Source organism: Cydia fagiglandana, chromosome Z, assembly GCF_963556715.1.
Source record: "Cydia fagiglandana chromosome Z, ilCydFagi1.1, whole genome shotgun sequence".
NCBI lineage: Eukaryota > Metazoa > Arthropoda > Insecta > Lepidoptera > Tortricidae > Cydia > Cydia fagiglandana.
The window spans coordinates 40,232,131-40,247,007 of NC_085959.1; the positions used below are offsets into that span (position 1 = coordinate 40,232,131).

At 41.8% G+C, this 14,877-nt stretch overlaps 1 protein-coding gene across 1 annotated transcript in view; it reads left to right on the forward strand.

The window, feature by feature from the left end:
* Positions 1 to 14,877, forward strand: part of LOC134678393 (dual specificity mitogen-activated protein kinase kinase 7-like) — a 37,353-nt gene that overhangs the window by 606 nt on the left and 21,870 nt on the right. Inside the window, exons 2-11 of the mRNA XM_063536953.1 lie at positions 750 to 832; positions 1,152 to 1,295; positions 1,694 to 1,784; positions 5,031 to 5,167; positions 5,374 to 5,553; positions 9,556 to 9,702; positions 10,011 to 10,087; positions 10,932 to 11,070; positions 11,521 to 11,648; positions 14,688 to 14,789. Coding sequence (XP_063393023.1) covers positions 750 to 832; positions 1,152 to 1,295; positions 1,694 to 1,784; positions 5,031 to 5,167; positions 5,374 to 5,553; positions 9,556 to 9,702; positions 10,011 to 10,087; positions 10,932 to 11,070; positions 11,521 to 11,648; positions 14,688 to 14,789 — 1,228 coding nt within the window. The remainder of the gene's footprint in view (positions 1 to 749; positions 833 to 1,151; positions 1,296 to 1,693; positions 1,785 to 5,030; positions 5,168 to 5,373; positions 5,554 to 9,555; positions 9,703 to 10,010; positions 10,088 to 10,931; positions 11,071 to 11,520; positions 11,649 to 14,687; positions 14,790 to 14,877) is intronic.

The window sequence follows — 14,877 nt, forward strand, 5'->3', positions numbered from 1 at the left end:
TAATGCAGTAGGATGCTGTAACCTGATTTTTGAAATATCCCATACATAAAAATATGTTCTAAGGTGCAGTCTTAATACAATGTTATAAAATACCATAGACATTTATAAACAAATAATATAATTATATATTTATTTGTACTTGTATTTCTGTTTGCTTCAAATCTTCTAACTTAATACAATATGAACCAGTTCCTAGTATCCAAATCAGCTAATGTTTGGAGCAGTTCCTTAATTCTGCTGCCAATGCAATAATCTCCAAACATGAAGCTGATCTGATGATGCAGTTTATGGAAAAACACAAACAGTTCAAGTTTATGCTATGTACATTAGAAAAGTCTAGAGGAGTACTTGATAGACATGCAAAAGTACAGTCAGCAATAAATGTGTCATATATGTTTTTTATAATAACTCACAGACCGCATCACAAGGCACTCGAAGTCACAAGCGCTTCTGTACAAATTTAGTATTGAGAGTGCAACCGCTTATTTCAGTTGCACTCACAATTACAACCAGTACTTGTGTAAATGAAATATATTAACAAATATTTTGCTTTAGGGGTATATCTGGGTTGCTATGGTGTAAAATGGTATATGTATTATAGTCAGTACTCAGTTGTGCTGCTTGGCATGTAGCATTTTATAAGTAAATTTGCACCAATGTGTGGTGACTTCGTGCTTTACGCTTCATAATGCGGTGGCTGTGTAGGCTGTGCAGTAATTTGTATAAGTTACTGTGTTTGTTTGTTACAGTATTTGGCAAGGATATACCGGCGTTCCCGCCGCGGTCGCCTCATGCGGCGGAGACCGAGAACAGGATGAGGGAGGTCCACAAGGTATGTTTACGCACTTAGGCAGATAACACTTCATTTATTTATTTATTAGAGTTTTTATTATTCTACAGAGAATTATATGGATATGATACATATATTTTTAAGTTTTATTTTATTTTTCTACTGTAGACCCCTTCTGGGTTAAAGCTTCATTAAATAGGACCAATTACAGTTACTGCCTGGGCGTTTCCGAAAAAAAGATTCTGAACGTGATTCTGGCAGATCCTGACACCATAAACAAATTTTACATCATTAAAATTTAGTTATGAAACAAAATACTATTCCAAAGCTGCAATAGTAAATTAAATTATTGTGTGATCAGGTGAGCGGCAACCTGACCGTGAACAACGTGCAGTACCGCTCGAACGTGGACGACCTCATCCACCTCGGCGAGCTCGGCAGCGGCACCTGCGGGCACGTGGTCAAGATGATGCACAAGCCTTCGGGTGCCGTCATCGCCGTCAAGGTATGTAGTCAGGTAACCTGACGGACAGTACTGGTCACGTGAACCTCGTCCATCTCGACGAGCTCGGCAGCAGCACTTTCGGTCACGTAGTCATTCTGCACAAGCTCTCACGCGCCGTCATCGCCGTCAAAGTTTGTAGTCAGTTATCCTGGCGGTCAAGGACTTCATACTCCTCCAAAGAAGTCTGACTTTGTTTCTATATTACTAACACTTTTCTGTTCTTTATATGTACTTGTATTCAACGTGTTTTCTTATCAGCTCAGGTTGCGTTCATTGTATTTTATTCAGTGTCTTTGACCGTGTCATAAAAAACGAACGATTGACTGAAGAATTGACGCAACTGGCCTGCAAAGTAATAAGTTATATTTTTTTGTCTAATTAGCTTTGTTTGTTGACAGCAAATGCGGAGGTCGGGAAACTCTGAGGAGACGAAACGCATTCTGATGGATCTTGACGTAGTTTTGGGCTCACACGACTGCCAATACATAGGTGAGTGAAGTGGGAACACGCACATGTGTTTTGTAATGACAAGGTTTGGCAATGTCATCTTTAATACATCTATGAAAATATTAGGTCGCTCACGCATCGGCCTTCACAATCACCAAATCCGTTTTCTTAACAGCAATGTTTAAATCGTCGTAAGACGCAAAGGCCTGTGATGAAGGTTTTTAGCTCTTGTTAGCCTCTTTGGCAAAGACAAAGGAACTCCTACACCTAAGGTGCATAGAATTTGCCTTGTCAGAGGTAATTAGCAAAGTTACTGTAAATTTAATTCCCACTCTTAGTAGTCATGCTTTTCTTACCAGTGAAATAAACATAAAGAAACAAAAAATGCCTCGGAGATTGCTGACTTATAGGCCTATAAAGGATATAAAAGAGGAAACATTTAATGAAGATATCATCACTATTTCAAAGGCATTAGAAAGTTGCATGAAAGGTAATGTGTCCGAAATGGTGCAGGCTTTCAATGAGCACCTACTTTTGCTTTTTGATGTCCATGCTCCTATCAGGCGAACCTATGTTAAAGATCAATCCTATCCATGGATCACCTTTACTATTAGGGAGATGATGAAATTACGTGATGACGCGCACTCTAGGAGCAAACTGACGAAATTAGATGTGCATATAAAATATTACAAAGAATTAAAACGAATAGTTAACATTGCAATGCATCGCGAAAAAACTGCTTATTTTAATCGGAATATAAATTTTATGAAAAACCCGCGTAAATTATGGAAAAACATAAAAAATAATGTTACAAACTTTTAAAAAAATGACTCGCAGCTGCCATCCCATCTAAGTAACCCTGAAAAAATTAACGAGCACTTTTTGAACCTCCCGTGTAATGATGATGTCAGAATATCCCTTTTGACATTCTATGAATTTCACAGATTTGACACGCATATTTTCAGACTGAAGCCCGTAGGTGAAACATTGGTGTTAAATATAATTAAATCAATTACAACAAACGCACAGGGTAACGATGGTCTCAATATAGGTATGATCTCCCTCACTTTACCTGAATCCTTAGCAGCAATCACAGCCATTGTCAATAACTCATTAGAGACTGGTACATTCCCTGAACAGTGGAAAGTGGCAGTCGTAAAACCAATTCCTAAAATCCAAAATCCCAATGACTACAAAGATCTTCGTCCCATTAGCATACTTCCTGTCATATCAAAAATAATGGAGAAGGTAGTTTGCATGCAAATGACTGAGTACCTTGAGGCAAACAATATCCTGCCGAAAAAACAATCAGGCTTTAGGAAGTCTCGTAGTACTGCAACCGCTCTCCTAGATGTTGTAGATGATATCTTGGCTGCGCAAGATGCTGGTGAGGCTACATTACTGGTCCTACTTGATTTCTCGCGCGCATTTGACACCATTGATACCTCTCTCCTCCTATCTAAAATGGCTTTCTACGGGTTCGACAATTTATCGTTGAAATGGTTTCACAGTTATCTCTGCGGTCGTAAACAGTATGTAAAAATTTGTAATGATGATGGCACAGAGATGGTTTCTAGAACTCTGCCGGTCACCAGAGGTGTTCCTCAAGGCTCCATCTTAGGACCCATCCTGTTTAGCTTATATAGTGCAGATGTCATCAATCACATAAAACACTGCAACTATCATATATATGCGGATGATATACAGTTGTATGTATCGTTTAAAGTAAAAGATACCAGTGTGGCTGTTCAAAACCTAAATGACGATTTAAATAACATAAACAATTGGTGTGGCCAAAATATTCTACTATTAAACCCATCAAAATCAAAATTCATGTTGCTAGGCACACGGAAGCAAATTGATAAAGTTGCCGCACTTGACCCTGTAGTTTCCATAAAAGGTGCTCGTCTAGAAAGAGTGGTTGAAACTCGAAACCTGGGTCTTGTGATGGATGAATGTCTAAGGTTCGAAAAACATATTTCTGAAACGATGCGTAACTGTTTCTACAGGCTTAAAGTGCTGTACAGGATTCGCGAGTGCTTATCTGTTGACGTGCGCATTAAGTTATGTGATACCCTTATTTTGTCAAAGCTAAATTATGCTGATGTAGTGTTCGGCGAGTGTTTACTAGCTAAGACAAAGAAAGTACTGCAGCGAGTACAAAATGCATGCGCACGGTTTTGTTTCCCTGTCCCACGACGAGCACATGTTTCGCCGTTTCTAAACCAGCACGATCTCCTAAACATGAATTCACGTAGACGTCTGCATTTTGCCACATTGCTGTTTGGAGTCATAAAAAATAAAGAACCCTCATACCTATTTGAAAAACTTAACTTCTCTCGACGCGCCATAAGACACGCATCACGACTCACAATTCCTCCACATCGCACGACTGCCTTCCGTGGCAGCTTTCGTTTCGCTGCCACCAAGTGTTGGAATGATTTGCCACCACCAGTACGTAATTCTAAAACCGTGTCCACCTTTAAAATACACCTCCGTAATTTCATACTGGCTAAGCAAAAATGCAACACTTAGGCAACCGTGCACACTCACACACACCAATCACTATTACATACATACACACAAACATCCAGAAGACTTATATTATAGGCTAATTTTATTTAAGTTAATTATAATGTTAATTTTATTTAAGCTTTCCTTTACTTTTGTACATTGTGTCCTTTACTGAGTGCCACCTAGTCCATCCACTGGGCCTTACTGAAAATCAGCGTTGCGGCATGTGCCATGTGGCTCATACCGTGACACCTAGCTGAGTGAGGACCATTTAGCGCAACTTTTCATTTTGTGTAACTATTCTTAGTTTTAAGGTTATGTTATTGTGCTAATAAATGCTTTCTTCTTCTTCTTCTTCAGGTATGAAATCTTAACTCTTCCTATCCAGGCTGAATGTTCAAAAATGACAATCAAAGTCAGTATATTCAAATCAATAATGAAAACATTTTTAAAATACCTCCAGTGGTCGCTAAATCCTTTCTGCTTTGCCGAAATAAGCCGATCATTTCTGGATGAGATTAGATTATGACCGAAATAAGTGGCGTTCACGAAGAGAGGTCTATGCTAAGTAATGACGAAAAGGGGCTCCAATGTAGTGCATAATTATTTTCCATCGTATTTTCACGGAAACGTACGAACGTGCTATTTCAGTCAGTCTCGGTACAAAAAGTACTGACGTTGACTGAAGAAGCATGACAAATAGGAGAAAACAACTATGTACTATTACCATCATACGATTAAGATTAAGGTACTAGAGTGACATGTTGTTCCCAGTGCGTTGTCTCGGCTGTTTCGTGACCGACGCCGACGTGTGGATCTGCATGGAACTGATGGCGTCCTGTTTCGACAAGCTGCTCAAGCGATTGGGCGCGCCCATCCCCGAGGCGATACTCGGCAAGGTCACCGTCGCGGTAAGTAGTCGTTTTTGAGGTTTTCCGGCTTCCTTAGAGATTCTAAACCGTATGAAGTTGTAATAAGGTCCTTTTACTATATATACACATTTAAAGGACTGATTTAACCTACTATTTACTACAATTTTTACGTGTTTTGATGAATGCTTTCATTTCATTCGCCACTCTCTAAATGACTTGATGTAAACTTATTTATTTATTTTTAGACGGTGAACGCACTATCGTACCTGAAAGACACGCACGGCGTCATCCACCGGGACGTCAAACCGAGCAACATACTACTGGACGAACGCGGGAACGTGAAGCTATGCGACTTCGGTATCAGCGGGCGACTGGTCGACTCCAAGGCCAAGACTAGGAGCGCCGGCTGCGCGGCGTATATGGCAGTAAGTTTAGTAGACTGTATAATGGTGGAGTAAGGTTGATATTAACGAGCAACATACTGGATGAACGTGGGAACGTGAAGCTATGCGACTTCGGTATAAGCGGGCGCCTGGTCGACTCCAAGGCTAAGACTAGGAGCGCTGCTGCGCGGCGTATATGGCAGTAAGTTTAGTAGACTGTATGACGGTGTAGTAAGGTTGGTATTCACGAGCAACATACTGGATGACAGTGGGAACATGAAGCTATGCGACTTCGGTATAAGCGGGCGACTGGTCGACTCCAAGGCCAAGACTAGGAGTGCCGGCTGCGCGGCGTATATGGCAGTAAGTTTAGTAGACTGTATGACGGTGTAGTAACTAGTAAGGTATTCACGAGCAACATACTCGATTTGGTTACGGTTTTCTGTTAAAGTTACGTGAAACACCAGCTAACCCTTTGACCGTCATGATTGCAACTGATTGCCCACGGCTACAACCCAACCTTCGTGCATTCCCACAAAGTTCACGATGATTCGCTGAGGGCGATAGTTGTGGCGTTCATAGGGTTAAATAGCGCTGTTTTAATACATTCTAGGGTTTTTATATTTCATCAAAAACACTAATATCACTATAAAACAATACAGTCATTCGACGAAGCCGTCTAGACAGGGCAATCGTGCGGGACGCGAGGGGCGGTGGGTATTACATCGCCATTGTTAGTGACTCGGTACTACCTCTACTTACAGGCCTAGCGTGTCTTATAGTAAGTCAACTGTAAGGCTTGGGCAGTTGTGTAAAAGTCTGTGACAACCCTATAGTGTTCTTGTGCGGTGTCAGCATTTACGCAAACATCAAAGGCGTGCACTGTTACTTTTTACTGTAGTAATATTCTGTTATACTGTTAGTACTGATCTATTATATTATATCATGGTATACTGACATGACAAATTGTACCATCTGTGTAATGTTCTAGCAAAATAAATGATTCTGACTCTGATATAATAATATACTCCGCCTGGTACTCTCTTCCCGTCTTTTCGTGGTCACGTGACTGACACAAGCCTACGTCATCACATCATGCGACAGCGCTACATGTATGATAATATGCGATAGCGCTATATAAAGCTACGAATACACCATCCTGGAAAAAAGAATACTTACCTGCGTGCAAGCCTGCAAAATAAAAAAAACTAAAATACTAAATCCACCCAGACAAGACTGGATAAACAAAGACATACTCAATGGAATAAATCAGCGTAACATATTGTGGCGTGAACATAAAAATAACTTGAGTGACAAACAAAAGGAAGAAAAATTTATTAAAAAAAGGAATGAAGTTACTAGAAAAATACAAAAGGCAAAAAGTGAATACTACCACAACACATTTAGTGATTGCAAAGGGAATTCCTCTAAAATGTGGACATTGATAAATAGTTTATCCAAAAATAAACTGAAGAACGAACAGGTACCAAAAATGCTTCAGACAGAAGTGGGGAGTGTGACTGATCTAAGTGAAATATGTGATTCCTTTAACGAGTACTTCTCTACTATAGGAACAGTATTAGCTAACAAAATAACGAATAAGCAAGATAATGGGCATACTTTTAAACTCCATACGCTGAATCATGAACTTTGTGAATTTACACCATCTACGACCAATGAAATTAACAAAATCATAAATAAATTAAAAAATAACACTAGCTCAGGACTGGATGGCGTTACTACTAAAGCTGTAAAATGTATACAAAACCTCATTGTTAACGAATTAGTAAATTGCTTCAACAAATGCCTGGAACTTGGCACCTTTCCTGATAGTCTCAAGGTCGCTAAAGTAACACCCATATATAAATCTGGCACTAAAGTAGACCCTGGAAACTATAGACCAATCTCGGTGCTGCCCATTCTATCTAAAGTTATAGAAACTGTAATTCGATGCCGTTTTGAAAGTTACCTAAAATCAATAAATTTTCTATACGAGAAACAGTACGGGTTTCGGCCGCAATCAAATACTCTTACAGCAACGGTAGATCTCGTTACAAAAATTAAAGTTGCAATAGATCAGAAGAAAGTAGCACTGGGGGTTTTTATCGATTTAAAAAAAGCCTTTGACACCGTTAGCCACAAAATACTTCTCCAAAAATTAAGCGATATCGGCGTCAAAGGCACCGCCTATAAAATGTTCGAGTCATATCTCTCAAACCGGAAACAAATAGTAAAGATTGGCCAGTGTGAGAGTAAACCTTTTCCAGTAACATGTGGCGTCCCCCAAGGGTCAATTTTAGGACCTTTGCTGTTCCTTGTTTACATTAACAATATACACGAAATTGGCCTGAGGGGTGATGTAACCTTATATGCTGACGATACCAGTCTTTTCTATTTTGGCAACTCTATGCAGGATCTGATAAACGAGGCACAGGCTGATTTGAATTTACTAAATAGCTGGTTCCGAAGAAACCTACTAACTATCAACGTTAACAAAACAAATTATATAATATTTGCTCCTAAAAACAAGAAACTTCAATTTAGCGAAACCTTAAAAATAAATAACCAAAGTATAAATAGAGTCGACCATGAAAAATACCTGGGCCTTATACTTGATAAACAACTTACTTGGAAAACCCACATAGGAAAAATTCGAGCTAAAATAACTTCACTCACTGGAGCTTTACGTGGTATAGCCCGATGTCTTCCAAAACAAATTTGCTATACAATCTACAACTCATTGGTAAAACCGCATTTAGACTATCTTATTGAAATATGGGGTTCAGCTGCCGCTACCCATATGAACAGCTTACAGAGGTCACAAAATAAGTTAATAAAGGTTCTATTCAAATACAACCATTTAACACCTACATCGAAAATCTATAAAGAGACTAAAATAATGAATATCACCCAGACCTACATATATTACACCTGTCTACTAATCCGTAAAATCATGCAAAAAGACCTGCATATTCAGATAACTTTCACTGAAAAGCACAATGTACAAAAAATGAAATTGAGAAACGCTAACAACCTAATACTCCGGACCCCACGCACTAATTACGGGAAAAAGAGCTTACTCTACGAAGGTGGTAATCTATACAACAAATTACCAAATACTATAAAAGATGCTAAATCGAATACTACTTTTAAAAAATTACTTAAGCAACATGTTTTAAATAACCTTAGTACAAATAATTAATATAATATAACTACTAGAATTGTATTAAAAAATAGATTACATAAAAACCATAAAATACTTAAACAATTTTACAAATAATACAATACAAAATTATTATTTTTATTAATAAAACATGCCTTAATAATATGATTATGAATTAGCTCTCAATATTAAAATAAATAAATAGAAACAAGCTATTAACTAAAATAGCTTCTTTTAATATAATAAATTATGTACAGTAAATATATTTCAAGTATTAAATATTTAACACTGAAATATGAAATTATATATATTTTTTATAAACGTACATACAAAATGTTTGTTTAGTTATAAGTACATCCTCTGTTTTATAAGCTGTGTTACTGACTAGTTGTTATCGCCATGTACTACTCTGATCGCCTGCCGAGCGCGGGCTAGTTAAAAGGCGCGCCCGAGCTAGCTTACTAACCATGATCTCCAATTACACATAGTCGCTACGCATCCCGCGATCTGCAGTTCTGGTTAGCCTGAGACCTCGCGCCTGCGCTCGCGCATAGCAACTAGTATAATGTTCTCGCGTACTTACTTGTGTAAGTCGATGCGGGCAAAATAAATAAATAAAAAATGTATACCTACCTACATATTTATTTTTGTGTCAATTTTGCAGTAATTCAATAAATTTGCACTTAATATTATATAAATATGTACTCGTCAAGATAATAAATTCTTAGTATAAGTATGTTTAACTCATGTAAGTGAATTGTAATATTCTTATGAGTAATAAATTTCTTTAAACCTAAAGTGGCCATGTTATTGTGACGTAGGCTTGTGTCACTCTGGGAAGAGAAGACCATGTTTTATTAGACTATGTATTATATTTGCAGCCTGAACGGATCGACCCCCCGGACCCGCAGCGGCCCGACTACGACATCCGCGCCGACGTGTGGTCGCTCGGCATCTCGCTGGTCGAGCTGGCCACCGGCGTCTTCCCCTACATGAACTGTCAGAACGACTTCGAAGTGCTCACCAAGGTACGACTAACATTGTCTCTGAAGGGTTCTAGATTCTGCTCACCAAGGTAAGACAAACATTGTCTCTGAAGGGTTCTAGATTCTGCTCACCAAGGTATTCACAACTCAGAGTACCTATAATAAGACGTAATAAAATCATCCTGTATTTACATCACATGCAAGTAAGTCAATGTTTTATAATTTTTTCAGGAATAAGCATGTGTAATTTGTCGGACTTATTTTTAATTATCACGCGGAGTGCCCTTGAAAATTCTATATATATAAGTTTTGGTATTTATTAACCGTAATATTTTGATTGTTCATGCCAGGTGATATCGGACGACCCGCCGCAACTGCCGGAGGACAGCAACTTTTCACCAGAATTCAAGTCTTTCGTATCACAATGGTATGTGTGTAGTAATGCTTCTGTTTTAAACCCTTTCACCGCAAAGATATACACTGACGCCTGCTACAGCCCAATAAGAAGTCCTAATATTCTCCAAATAAGAAATACACATCAGTGGCGACGCGTCAAATATATCCATAGGCAAGCCGGGGCTAATTTGGCTTACAAATTTCCTTTTCACCTCAGCAGCTCGAACAAGGGTGCTTTGCTTCTTAAAAATAGTGAGCAAAATGCTATTTTGCTCACCGAGTCATTTTGTCTCACTCAGTGAGCAAAATCGCATTTTGCTCACTGAGTGAGACAAAATGTCATTGAAGTGACCTTTATAGTCAAATGTCATTTCAACATGCGGGGTCTAATACAAGTTCGATATACTTGGGTTCTATTATCTCTGTCCCTCTAGGTATGTTCTCACTGCTTAGGATGAAATATTTTGTGTACTACACGAGATCAAAGTTATTTACATCTCGTGCGCTTTTGAATCCCTTACTACGCTCAAGATTCTAAATTAGATTAACTCGCTACGCTCGTGAATCTATTATAGCATCTTTCGCTTGCACGGGACTCAAAATAAGCACTCGAAGAAATATCAAACTTTGATCTCTTGTTGTACAAATAACTATTACAACTCTGCTCAAACGTCCAAAAACAGGCAAGCCAGTGGGAATTGGCTTTTATGGACGCGCCGCCACTGATACACTTACTGTTCAAATTTGACTGTCTGTGCCCACGTAAATAATAATTTTCTTCGAAAAGAGACAACACTTATCCACTACAAATATGTCGTCATGTTACTATACTTTAGTCAATAAACATATATACATGGTCTGTTTCCTCTGTACAGTCTAACGAAGAACTACAGACAACGGCCGAAGTACGCCAAACTATTGGAACACCCGTTCGTAGTGAAGTCGGCGAGGAGTAACGTGTCTGTGGCGGATTGGTACGCGAACATAACGGGGGGACACCCCACGCCGGCCAAGGTGAGTGTATGATGAATCCAGACAACCTATCCATAATAGAAATAGAAATAGTTTATTCGTGGCATAAAAAATAGGTAGACAAAAGAGAAAAAAAAGAGGAACAAAAATAAAACTTACACTTAACATTACAACTCATATCATAATGATCATTGAACTATTGTAATTTTTAGGGTTCCGTACCCAAAGGGTAAAAACGGGACCCTATTACTGACTCCACTATCCATCTGGCTGTCTGTCTGTCACCAGGCTGTATCTCATGAACCGTAACAGATGAAATTGTCACAAATGATGTATTTCTTTTGCCGCTATAACAACAAATACTAAGAACAAAATAAATTTAAGTGGGGCTCCCATACAACAAACGTGATTATTCGATAATGGTACGGAACCCTTCGTCCGCGAGTCCGACTCGCACTTGGCCGGTTATTTAATACCATGACATGTTTGCAGACCGTGACAACAACAGCGACGCACACGGTCACGAGTGCTCGGGAGTTCGAAGCGCCCGTGACGCCCCAACCCGCCAGGAACATGGTCACCAGCCAGTGGAACGTGGAGCTCACACCCACGCCCGCCAGGTACGTTCGCTCACACGTGGGACACTGGTGACAACAACAGCGACGCACACGGTCACGAGCGCTCGGGAGTTCGAAGCGCCCGTGACGCCCCAACGCGCCAGGAACATGGTCACCAGCCAGTGGAACGTGGAGCTCACGCCCACGCCCGCCAGGTACGTTCGCTCACACTTGGGACACTGGTGACAACAACAGCGACGCACACGGTCACGAGCGCTCGGGAGTTCGAAGCGCCCGTGACGCCCCAACCCGCCAGGAACATGGTCACCAGCCAGTGGAACGTGGAGCTCACGCCCACGCCCGCCAGGTACGTTCGCCCACACGTGGAACACTGGTGACAACAACAGCGACGCACACAGTCACGAGCGCTCGGGAGTTCGAAGCGCCCGTGACGCCCCAACCCGCCAGGAACATGGTCACCAGCCAGTGGAACGTGGAGCTCACGCCCACGCCCGCCAGGTACGTTTGCCCACACGTGGAACACTGGTGACAACAACAGCGACGCACACAGTGACGAGTGCTCGGAAGTTCGAAGCGCCCGTGACGCCCCAACCCGCCAGGAACATGGTCACCAGCCAGTGGAACGTGGAGCTCACGCCCACGCCCGCCAGGTACGTTCGCTCACACGTGGAACACTGGTGACAACAACAGCGACGCACACAGTGACGAGTGCTCGGAAGTTCGAAGCGCCCGTGACGCCCCAACCCGCCAGGAACATGGTCACCAGCCAGTGGAACGTGGAGCTCACGCCCACGCCCGCCAGGTACGTTCGCCCACACGTGGAACACTGGTGACAACAACAGCGACGCACACAGTGACGAGCGCTCGGGAGTTCGAAGCGCCCGTGACGCCCCAACCCGCCAGGAACATGGTCACCAGCCAGTGGAACGTGGAGCTCACGCCCACGCCCGCCAGGTACGTTCGCCCACACGTATAATAAAGCCGGGTACTCACTAGCGAGAGTAGCGAGCTGTAACCGAACATGCGTGATACAGTAACGAGGTTCTAGTGTGTACGCGTGTTACAGTTTCGGCTCGCGACGTCGCCGGAACGCTTTCACCGAGCGTACTCATTTTGCGAGCTGTAACTGTAACCGAACAGATACAGTACGAGGTTCTAGTGTGTACGCATGTTACAGTTTAGGCTCGCGACGTCGCCAGAACGCTTTCACCGAGCGTACTCATTTTGCGAGCCGTAACTGTAACCAAACAGATACAGACGAGGTTCTAGTGTGTACGCATGTTACAGTTTCAGCTCGCGACGTCGCAGGAACGCTTTCACCAAGCGTACTCATTTTACGAGCTGTAACTGTAACCAAACAGATACAGCGAGGTTCTAGTGTGTACGAGAAGGCCACTGACAAACCGGATCTATCCGCAGTTTTGGTTTGTAACTCCACGATGTCGGACGAGTATTTCTCGCTTGTGCAGAATACTAGATGCCTACTCGATGATCATAAACGGCCACGAAGATATGGAATTTATAGAATGTATCGGGAAAGTAGTTCCATAGAATACTACATAGTACACTATTTTCCCTGTTAAGCCGGGTACTCACTAGCGAGCTGTAACCGAACATGCGTGATACAGTATAAAGGTTCTAGTGTGTACGCGTGTTACAGTTTCGGCTCGCGACGTCGCCGGAACGCTTTCACCGAGCGTACTCATTTTGCGAGCTGTAACTGTAACCGAACAGATACAGTACGAGGTTCTAGTGTGTACGCATGTTACAGTTTAGGCTCGCGACGTCGCCGGAACGCTTTCACCGAGCGTACTCATTTTGCGAGCCGTAACTGTAACCAAACAGATACAGTAACGAGGTTCTAGTGTGTACGCATGTTACAGTTTCAGCTCGCGACGTCGCAGGAACGCTTTCACCAAGCGTACTCATTTTGCGAGCTGTAACTGTAACCAAACAGATACAGTAACGAGGTTCTAGTGTGTACGAGAAGGCCACTGACAAACCGGATCTATCCGCAGTTTTGGTTTGTAACTCCACGGACTTGATGTCGGACGAGTATGTCTCGCTTGTGCAGAATACATACTAGATGCCTACTCGATGATCATAAACGGCCACGAAGATGTGGGATTCATAGAATGTATCGGGAAAGTAGTTCCATAGAATACTTAGTACTACATAGTACACTATTTTCCCTGTAGGCGTCTATCAGCAAAATACATTTATCCTCTGACCATTCACGAAGAAATACTCGATATAAGTATAGCTGGTTCGCAGCGGCTAGCAACAACTGATCTTGACGTCCACGAGCGCAGTGCAAGCGTCCTTTGGTTCGCGGCAAAAACCGACAACCGTCGGATCGCTGCGAGCCGCTCGTGTAGCGTTCGTTGCAGGCTCGCGAGCCACGTACACACTATGTTTTTGGCAACAGTAACGGTTACAGTTACGTGCAACGTTACGGGTTCAGAAATGAGTACGTTGTAAACGTCGGCTCGCTGCGAGCCGCTCGCGTACCGCTCGCAGCAGGTTTGCGAACCACGTACACACTATGTTTTTTGGTTACAGTACATGCAACGGTTACGGTTACAGCTCGCTAATAAGTACCCGGCTTAACACTGTTCTCTAGCTGGAGAATCCTAAGCAGAAAAGTCTTCGTCGTGCTCCCACCTCCTGCGGACTCGCGTTTTGTGTGCAATCGATGTGGCAAGAAATGACGCGCTGCTATAGGACTTTATCTTTCCGCCATCAGTCATCACTCTACCCGACAACATTTTTCTGAAAAGGGTGCGCATAAGTGCAGTAATAGCCAATATTTTCAATATATTGGCAATTTTTTATGACATTAGGGTACCGACTGTGGGCATTAACTTTCGTTTTTAAATTAAGGGACTATATTTATAGTCGTATAGAGGAAATGTATATGTCTGTTTGCATTTGATTTATATATTTGTAACGTTTCGGTGAGTTGCATTACGCAACTCATTATATATATTTTTTTAAATTTTGATTTGATGTGCTGATCGAAAACAGTTGCGTTTTGCTCGATAAAGTTGTAGGTAGATATAATAACAATGTAATGTGCAGGGCGTGGTGGGCGTCGGCAGGCCCGCACGCCGGAGGCAGCTCCTCGCAGCCCGCAAGCCTCGAGACGGACTTCGCGAACCACTCGCCATATCCTCGCCGCAGGTAACTATGCCTCAATATCTGACAAACAACATAAGTGCCGCATTACATAAAATAACTTATACACAACGTTGACGATGTACAATTAATA